Source organism: Austrofundulus limnaeus, unplaced genomic scaffold, assembly GCF_001266775.1.
Source record: "Austrofundulus limnaeus strain Quisiro unplaced genomic scaffold, Austrofundulus_limnaeus-1.0 Scaffold12, whole genome shotgun sequence".
Taxonomy (NCBI): domain Eukaryota; kingdom Metazoa; phylum Chordata; class Actinopteri; order Cyprinodontiformes; family Rivulidae; genus Austrofundulus; species Austrofundulus limnaeus.
Window position 1 is genome coordinate 1,764,869 of NW_013952414.1, and position 8,942 is coordinate 1,773,810.

An 8,942-nucleotide genomic window follows, 5' to 3' on the forward strand; every position below is an offset into this window, starting at 1 on the left:
CCCCCCCACACACACACACACATAGACGTTGAATAACTAAATATAACTAAGAGTTGTCTCTCTGTTCACAGATGGTGATAGATGCTGGTCTGCTGCCTCCTCTCATCACCATCCTGCAAGTAGCAGAGTTTCGCACACGCAAGGAGGCAACGTGGGCCATAACCAATGCCACCTCAGGAGGCTCCGCCGAGCAGATCAGGTAGAACTTTGTACTTTACACAGCTAGTTCTCCAACACCGTTTATGCCGCTGTGCACAAATAATTTTAGACTTTTACTTTGTAAATAAAGTGCAAATAAAATGCAGACTTTGATAATGAGAGTTAATGCTCGTTGTTTTAATGGAGTTTATGCAGGTAACATTACAACATAGCTGTGTATTTTGTATTTTAGAATTAATATATCTTTAAGTTCTCAAACCTGCATTTAACAAACAGTAAGCTCAAGTGTAGTTTTAACTTAGGAACCTTTTTTCTAATTAAATGTTAATTGAGAGGCTTTCCTCTACATGTGTGTTCGCTGTCTGCAGGCATCTTGTGGAACTTGGTTGTATAAAACCTCTGTGTGATCTGCTCACACTCATGGATTCCAAAATAGTTCAGGTGGCTCTAAATGGTTTGGAGAACATCTTGCGACTTGGAGAACTGGAGGCCAAAAGGGGAGGAGGAGGCATCAATCCTTACTGTGCGCACATCGAAGAGGCGTATGGTTAGTACACACACGTTTATATTTCTATTTTTATTGGGACTGTTTGTTTACTTCCATTCATTTCTGTAGCCTAACCCCTACAATAAACACCTCCTCAATTCACACTTAGTCCTAATCCTAACCCCTAATCCATCAATGGAGCTCCATATGTTAGGACCAGTCTTTAGCCCCCTTAAGGACTACTGGCCCTGACAAGGCAGGTGCTTATATCAGAAATTATCCTAAAAATGTAACAAAAACCTGGAACACRTGGTTWTTCCTCCCCCTTGAAGAAAAGTAACAATTTTCCTTGTTTGTTAATTTTTTTATACTTTTTCACACAAAGTGTCAAAAGCAATGCAGTTTTTATTGGTTTGTGTAAAAAGTTATTCTTATCAAATAATTATTTTGGTTTGAGAAGCATCGGTCTAGATATAATGAAACATAAACCTCTTTGTTTGATTTAACTTGATCCAACATGAATTTATTGTTTTTATGTAATAAGTGTCAAATATTAGTAAAATATAAACAATGGGTGAGATAATATATTCTTAAACTGGGGTTCACAAACCGTTTCATGCCATGGCCCCAAACAATATTAGCTCCTGTCATCGGACCACCTACAAACCCACAAACAGTTCGAAGAAACTTCAACTTTTAAAATGTTTTTTTTCCACTATTCAATAATTTACATTTGTTTAGCATAAGCATTTTATTAAAAACCTACTTCTCAACAAACTTGATGAGAACCAATAAATTAAACCTTTTTTTAATAACATTTAAATGTATTATTATAAATTATATTTTAAGATAATTATTAAGAAACACATTTTATAATAAAAATATTTATTATTTGTTGTTTTTTATTTTTGCATTTTTCTTATTTTTCCTCCAGCTTTCTGAGGCCCCCTGGTGGCCCCCCTAATGGGCTGCGACTCCACTTTGAAAAACTCGGGGCTAAAAGATCAGAGAAACTGCAGTCGGAGTCTTTTTGTCCTTGTTTAGTAAAAATGTTTTTTTGTCTGTCTGTCAGGTCTGGACAAGCTGGAGTTCCTGCAGGGCCACGAGAACCAGGAGATCTATCAGAAAGCCTTCGACCTGATCGAGCGCTACTTCAGCACAGAAGACGAGGACCCGTCTCTGGCCCCGGCCGTGGACCTGCAGCAGCAGCAGTTCCTCTTCCAGCAGTGCGAGGCCCCGATGGAGGGCTTCCAGCTATAATGCTGAACCTGGCCCCTCCCATCGTGCTCCAGCTTCATCTTCACCTCATGCTCACTTCTCTCAGTCTCTGCCCCTGCAGCCAAGGTCCGGAGCAGCGTCATGGCCCCCGGCAGTCCCACCTCTGTCCTCCTCTTGCCCTCAGAGGTGGATTTAATCATCATCATGATTGAAACATCATTTTCAGGAGCACACACACGTCTGAGCGTCCCTCTGACACGGGTCAGTTTCTGCAGTCCTGTCAGCCAGTTTGTGAAGGTTCAGTTCTTCATTCTGTTTCGTGCCGACTTCTTTACCATCTGACCCTCGTCGTCTGATCAGGGCCCTACCCTGGGCCCTTCTCCTACCTGCAGAATATTTCCCTTGTAACGGCGTCTCCACTTTACTCCTCCTCCTCATTCGCTTCTGTTGATTCTTTTTGGGATCRGCAAGCTCCAAATCTCAGTGGGAGGATTTGGACTGCGCTGCTCGTCTGAAGCATTAATGACCTGACAAAAAGACGTGGTATGATCTAACCTAAACACTGGACTGACTTGGAAACATCGACTACACGTTTGCTTCACAGCACACGACGGGACTTCCTACAAAAGGCATTTAACTCTCAGATGGAGGTTTATTTCTCTCACCTCTTCAAACCACAGATGGACTAATTAGAAACCTGACTGTTGCTGTGGGGTGGAGTCTGTCGGCGGTGGAACAAGCTGCTCGCGTTCCCACCTGAGTTTCATATCATTCCTCTAACCAGTATTGGGACTTTTTATTTTTCCTCCTGCACTGGCTCCATCCTCAGAGTTTAGACTGCCTCCTCTGGCGTGACGAAAAATAWAAAAATAAATAAAACCACCCCATGGAATCATGGGAATTGGAGTCTTCCCTTGCACTGAGACTATTGGATGGACTTGGACGAGACAAAGCAGACTATATAACTCTAGATTCTGTCCAGCAGCAAACCAGCGGGATGTTTTTGTTTTTCTTCTTTTGTTTTAATTATGCTATAAGTTTGTTTAATTTGCAGCACTTTAGCTCTGGACAGATGTCTGTCTGTCGACAGGCATTTCTACATTTCTCTTTAATTGGTTGGTGACACAGCTCTTCCTCAAAAAGCAATTTTGTAAAGAGGGATGTTCTTATTCTCTTCCTTTCCCTGTAGGACAATTCCACCATTAGCCCCTCCCTCCAGAAGGGAGCAGGCAGGTCGAGGACTGAAGCAATCAGCAAATATTTGTCACAGAGGATCATGTTGCCTCAGAAAATTAGAATGTTGTTTGTTCAAAGTAATGTTCTGAATTTGGAAAATTGGCTGTTTTTAAAAAGGTGAGGAGTTTAAAACACGACTTTACGATGTGTGCAGGTACAATGTTTCAATTTGGTTATACCAAATCAGCACACTAATCAGCTCGTAGGCCTGAGGATTAATTTTTTTTATTATTATTTGAGAGTTTGCATCTGTAGCTGATGGTGCCATAATCCCTATATGATAAAAGAAAATCTTCCATATATTTTCAGCAAAAGAATCCAGATCAAAACATAAAAAAAATCTGGCTATCATTTTAGTTAGCACAACTGAATATTTGTTTACCAAGTCCTGTTCACGTTGCTTACTTTTGTTGAGTTTCAGCAAAAGATGAGCAGCTCTATGAGTTCATTACTGTTTGTTGTGTTGGGTTTGTGCATCTGTCCTCTGTTTATGCCATTTGCATAAAACTTGTTTCATAAACTGATAAACGTGGTATCAGTTTTATTAGGATACAAGATCTGTCGCTAAAACMTCAAAAATACTTTTTGTTTTTTAACGAAGTTACAAAAACAAGGCAACTTCACAGAACTAAACCACTAAATTAGTTCAAGCATCAAGTGTTCCTGTTCACAATTAATACATGTAGGAGAAATACCAGCTTCTATTTACTGGTTGAACAATTAGTCTTTATGCACAGAAGAACAGTCATCTTATTAAAATCAGATTAAGAAGAAACATTCATTTATTTAAATGTTTTGCTTCTACAAAAAAAAAAACAACACCACGAGCCAAAAACAAACTTCATTCTATTGATATATAAACAATAACAAAACATTTGTGTCAGATACGCTACTTTTTTTTCTGGGAAACAAACCTAAAAGCATAAAAGTTTAAAACTTCTTTAATCTGAAATAGAATTTGTTGCCTCCGTTTTATTTTTCCCATTACATTGGTGCTGTTTGAAAAGGTGCCGTTCAACGTTTTTGCACAAGTAAGAAACGTAAGTAAGTTTTTAAAGAAGTACCACCATAGCTGATTGTTTCATGGTTCTACTACTCTGAGGTGGGAGCAGGAAGGGAGACCCTCTGTGCCCACAGTTTGGGGGGTGGGGGGGTGTGATCGCTCCGTCGGGACGAGCTCTCCTTCACTGAGCCTTCATCTCTTTCTCGTGTTCCTCCCTCCACCTGGCTTTCTTCTCCAAGTTGTAAGCTACCAGGGACTCGTGTCTGGCTGCAGCCTGTGGAAGCAAAGATAAGAAGAAACTTTTTATTTTGGATCGACCACGTTGCCTTCCTTCTGCAYCCCTAAGCAAACACCTGAGAACCTTTTTCCTGCTTTATTAATGAATTAGTTAAGAAGAAGCTGCAGCGCAGACAAGTACAAATCCTGTTTTTCCACTTCCATTTATTTTTGTCTTAAGCTGCTACTGAATGAACAGAGCGTRAAGAAATGTTGCAGTCACCGTTACTCACCCTTTTGCCCGAAATCACCATAACCACACAGCCTATTAATGTCAGCACTATCATCCCATTGGCAACTTTTATTCTCATTTTGTCCCTGGCAGCGTCAATCGTCCGGAAMCTGAAACAAATGTAAAACATTTGGTAATGGAAAAAAGCTGAGCCGATGTGTTCTGTTATATAATAGCAGGTGATTATGTTATCTCTCTTTTCAAACATATCTTAAATCAACAATAAGAACAACTTCCTGAGTTCTTATCACGGGTCTTTTTGTTCCCCCTCCAGTCCAACAACTGGGATGGTTTTACCCACTAAACAACGACAAGCAGACCTTTCTTTTTTTATCTGATCAGACGTGATCTCCGCCCTGCTGTCAGGAGTCGCCCTAATTACCTCCAGCTGCAAACAGACGTCCTGTTTGAACTACAGCTGTCTCCGAGGGTCCAGCTACACGCCGAGCCGCCGCTCATTCAGTTAGCCGGCTCTGTTCTCGTGACGCGCAGGCCAGCGGACAGCGGCGCCCTGCTGTGAGGTCTGGTTTAAAACAGGAAAAGGCCACTTACGACACAAAATCTGGGATCTGGTCCACGGACTTGAAGCGGCCTGTCCAGACTAACATCTTCTTGTCCATCCGAGAGGGTCTGAGGCCTGGGACTTGCAATTGGGGATGGGATTCTGTATGAAAGGAACACATTAGGGTAAACAAAAACAAACCCTGATGCATGTCAGCTTATCCGCTTTTCTAAACAAACGGGCGATATTTTCTCCCTCCCATCACAGAGACCTGTCATCACATTTCCTGTGTTCCTCTCAGTCCTTTGGGTCTAAAAGCAAACATTCAACACTCCGATCTTTTCACAGCACTCTGACATGCTGGTCTTAAACTATACAATACTTCAAGTTTTGCAAACTCATAAGCGATTTAGTGTATTCTTCAGTTAAAAGTAAACGGTAAATATGATGCTAGCAGTTTCCTGCAACACAAGAAAGAAAATGTTTAAAGGGCCCATGTTGCGTTGGTGGGGTTGGGCATGTTGAGACAACATGGGGGTGAAAAAAGAAAAAACAGTATTCAATCCAAAAACTSCACCTTGAGCTGAAGCTGCAGGTGAAGCCTCTGCTTTGGTCTCCTGCAGTTTGTTACTGCACATCCCTCTGATCCTCTGACCTGTTCAGAAATAACACAAGGATGATCTCTTAAAACTGAGAAACAATGGGCTTTATTCTTTAACTGTAATTACAAACTGAATTCAGAAAAACAAATACAATAAGCTTTTCAAAATAAAATATGATGGCTTTGGACGATTAAAAGAAAAAAAAAAACAACACGAATCAAAAGTCGTGAGTCTATTTTATTCCAACTTCATTTCAGTCATAAAATGTAATAACACTCATAAAAACCTAAGAGACACAAACCACAGACTAGACTGTATGAAACCACTGTTAACCCAACTGTGATCATTAAAGAAGCTCTAACTCAAAGAATAAACATTTATATGCGAACAACCTCAGCAGCAGCARTTCATAACAAGACCCAGAAAGCAACAGGACGACATTGCGACTGCTAGGTGACAGAAACGCGTTAAAATAAACTTGATACGAACCGAGGAGGTTTCTGACGGACAGGCGAGGTCTGACGAGATTCATGTCCGAACCGGTAACTAAATGAGACTGTGAGGTACTGAACACAGCCGCAGTCCCTTCCTCTAGTCCCCTTCAGCTTATCAACATGAAAGTCAACTAGCTGACCAGGCCCTGTCATATAACTTTAGGTGTCTGAAATGTGCCGGATCAAAATTTAGTGGGGTCTTAAAAATGTACACGTTTAAAGAGTTGGCAGCGGTTATTTTTCTCCACTAATAATGCTTTTTTTAATGTTAAGCCAAAGCACATCCATAAAAAAGACATGCGAAATTTTTAGCTTAGCATAAATCCTCCCCCAAAAGTGGGAATTTTAAAACAAAATCGTCGTTATGACAAATGACGTAATGTTATGACGTAATTAGTTTGTATTTATGCTTGCATAAATCTCACATAAAATAATAACAGAAAGAAATACACCAACAAATATTTATAATAATAAAATAAAACAATAAATTTCCGTTCAGGCGCCATCCTGAACAGTCACGATTCTGTGGAGGACCCCCTGAAATCCACTATGGCGGCTCCCAATGGAAGTTTAAACTGTGAGGACTTTTCCCTGTTTCAGGTAGTTTAAATCAAATATCTGCTGATTTCTGCAAACGTTTCAAAAGGTGACAATAATCTGAGATGTTAGGTTTCGAAGGAAGAATCAGCTGATTCTTTATTTGTTGTGTAAGCTGACTGTCCTGGTCCTGTAGGGGTCCACACTGAATTACACAGAACTGGCAGCATGCTGTAAGGATTACCTTCACCAAGGAGTTTAGATAAAATGAACCGTATCTGTGTTTTCTCTAAACTACTAGCATTCATTTACTCCTTCATTGTGTATAAAGTCAAAACATACAGTTTGCTTTATGAGTAGCTGATATTTGAAGAGTTACACACAATTAAAATTAGCATCTGCATGATTGCACTGATAATAAAATGAAACATTCAATTAAGTATAAAGTTTCAGTTATATTTTCTGTGTTTAACGGGAAAACGCATGAACTGGTCATTATTTACTACAGTTTTTTTTTAACTAAAATCTCAGTTTTCAGGCCTTAGACTTACGTGCAGTTTAACAGACAGATTTGTGTTTCTCTAATTTCAGTTAAATAGATAATTGTGTATTTGTGAGCCATCATTTAGAAACGGAATGAAATGATGCAGTTGGACGTAAACTGTGAATGAGTAGCAGATTAAGTCAGGTCACAAATATAAACATGCATTTGAATTCTTGTTACATTTCCAATGAGTGAACTTAATAAAAAGTAAAGAAGTTAATAAAAAAATAATAAAGTTAGACATTTTGGATGAAGTTTAATTACATTTCTTTTAAGAAAATGATATCTCTGTATGCAAGTAATTCGCATATTTAAATAATTTCAATTAGCAAACACACTGCAGCTTACTAAAACAGCTTACATGGTGTTAAAATGAGAACTTTATATTTTCTGGTCAGGATTTTACATCATTATTTTAGTTCATCAGAGTGTGTTCATTTAGGCCCACAGCTCCCTCTAGTGGTTGTGTTTATAAATGCCTTCAACATAACCAGACTTGCAGCCTTCATTAAATTATAATTAAAATGTTTTCTTATTGCTTTTGACCATTCAGGCTCAGGTCCTTCCTTTCTGTGAAGCTGCTCACTGGTTTGTGTTGCACCTTGTTTTTTGTTTTTTTTCTTAGGAGATGCTGAAAGCGATGCGAACCATAGACGACCGCATCGTCCACGCTCTGAACACTACCGTGCCCACAACTTCATTCTCAGGAAAAATAGATGCTAAACAAACATGCAAACAACTCTATGAGTCTGTGAGTGTCAGGAGAAACCAAACTGTTTGTGCGTGTTCTTCAGGTTTTTCATACTTTAACCCCGATGTTTCTCCTGCCGTCCCACAGTTGATCGAGGCCCACCAGAACAGAGACAGAGCCATCAAGGCCTGTATAGCTCAGAAATCTGAGCTGGTGGGACAGCTGCGAGAGGAACGAGCGAAAGACGGCAACAATCTGAAACTAATCAAAGAGCTCAGACACGAGCAGACCAACGTAAGTGCCGTCGTTACAGCCAGCAAAAATGTGTCACATAAATGGTTTTATTTTTGTGTTTTCAATATTTACACAGCTCATTTAACATAACTTAAAGGTTTATTTTGAGAACTCAAAGCTTTGAGAAGTGAACACAGAATCATTCTCCAGGTTCTTTATTAAAAATATGATATATTATTTTGACATATGTGTTACTCAGTTTGTGTTTCTCAGATAAAGCTAACTGTTTTAGCAGCAGAGCCAAAAGGTTTTTATGTTTTGCTGTTGATTTGAGCAAATTTAAGACTAACTTATCTATTTTGTTTTGTCTCCAGTTAAAGTTAATGCGATCAGAGCTGAATGTGGAAGAAGTCATCAACGATAGAAGTCTGAAGGTGCTGGAAATATTTCCAACAACCTTTTTAATTAACACAAAACTTCTTGTTTACTTATGGCCTTTTCTTTCTTTTCAGGTGTTTTTTGAAAGGTGTAGAATTCACTACATTCCTCCCAAGTCCAAGTGAGACGACTGAAGAAAAAAAGTCACTTCTCTTGAAGTTCTGATCCAGACTGTAGATGTATTTTCTGAGTGATTTTTTTTTTTTAGCAGAGTTCCCACCGCTGGAAAAGTGTCATCTGTTTGCTTTCTTAAAGATCAGTGTTGTACAGAGAGATTTTTTTAAAAAAA

General features: G+C 39.3%; 3 protein-coding genes across 3 annotated transcripts in view; 2 read left to right on the forward strand and 1 right to left on the reverse strand.

The window, feature by feature from the left end:
• The window catches only part of kpna1 (karyopherin alpha 1 (importin alpha 5)), a 6,847-nt gene extending 3,223 nt beyond the window's left edge, over positions 1-3,624 (forward strand). The window contains exons 12-14 of the mRNA XM_014002207.1: positions 72-199; positions 528-706; positions 1,719-3,624. Coding sequence (XP_013857661.1) covers positions 72-199; positions 528-706; positions 1,719-1,906 — 495 coding nt within the window. The 3' untranslated portion in view covers positions 1,907-3,624. The remainder of the gene's footprint in view (positions 1-71; positions 200-527; positions 707-1,718) is intronic.
• A 229-nt stretch (positions 3,625-3,853) lies between these two features.
• fam162a (family with sequence similarity 162 member A) lies at positions 3,854-6,357 on the reverse strand. Its single transcript, XM_014002209.1, has 5 exons — positions 6,205-6,357; positions 5,691-5,768; positions 5,164-5,275; positions 4,613-4,721; positions 3,854-4,377 (listed from the first exon to the last, which is right to left on the reverse strand). The coding sequence occupies exons 1-5, from the start codon at positions 6,245-6,247 to the stop codon at positions 4,285-4,287; spliced, it is 435 nt and encodes a 144-aa protein (XP_013857663.1). The 5' UTR covers positions 6,248-6,357; the 3' UTR covers positions 3,854-4,284.
• A 374-nt stretch (positions 6,358-6,731) lies between these two features.
• On the forward strand, positions 6,732-8,934 carry mix23 (mitochondrial matrix import factor 23). Its single transcript, XM_014002210.1, has 5 exons — positions 6,732-6,809; positions 7,916-8,041; positions 8,129-8,275; positions 8,590-8,649; positions 8,728-8,934. Exons 1-5 carry the CDS (start codon positions 6,759-6,761, stop codon positions 8,776-8,778), a joined length of 435 nt encoding a protein of 144 aa, XP_013857664.1. The 5' UTR covers positions 6,732-6,758; the 3' UTR covers positions 8,779-8,934.
• The last annotated feature ends 8 nt before the right edge of the window (positions 8,935-8,942 follow it).

What these genes read in the sequence shown, in the direction of transcription:
- mix23 (XM_014002210.1), top strand. Translation starts at nt 6,759, where the DNA reads ATGGCGGCTCCCAATGGAAGTTTAAACTGTGAGGACTTTTCCCTGTTT. An exon ending in GCAAACAACTCTATGAGTCT is followed by an intron (nt 8,042 to 8,128) that starts GTGAGTGTCAGG and finishes GCCGTCCCACAG; the next exon opens with TTGATCGAGGCCCACCAGAA. An exon ending in TCAACGATAGAAGTCTGAAG is followed by an intron (nt 8,650 to 8,727) that starts GTGCTGGAAATA and finishes CTTTCTTTTCAG; the next exon opens with GTGTTTTTTGAAAGGTGTAG.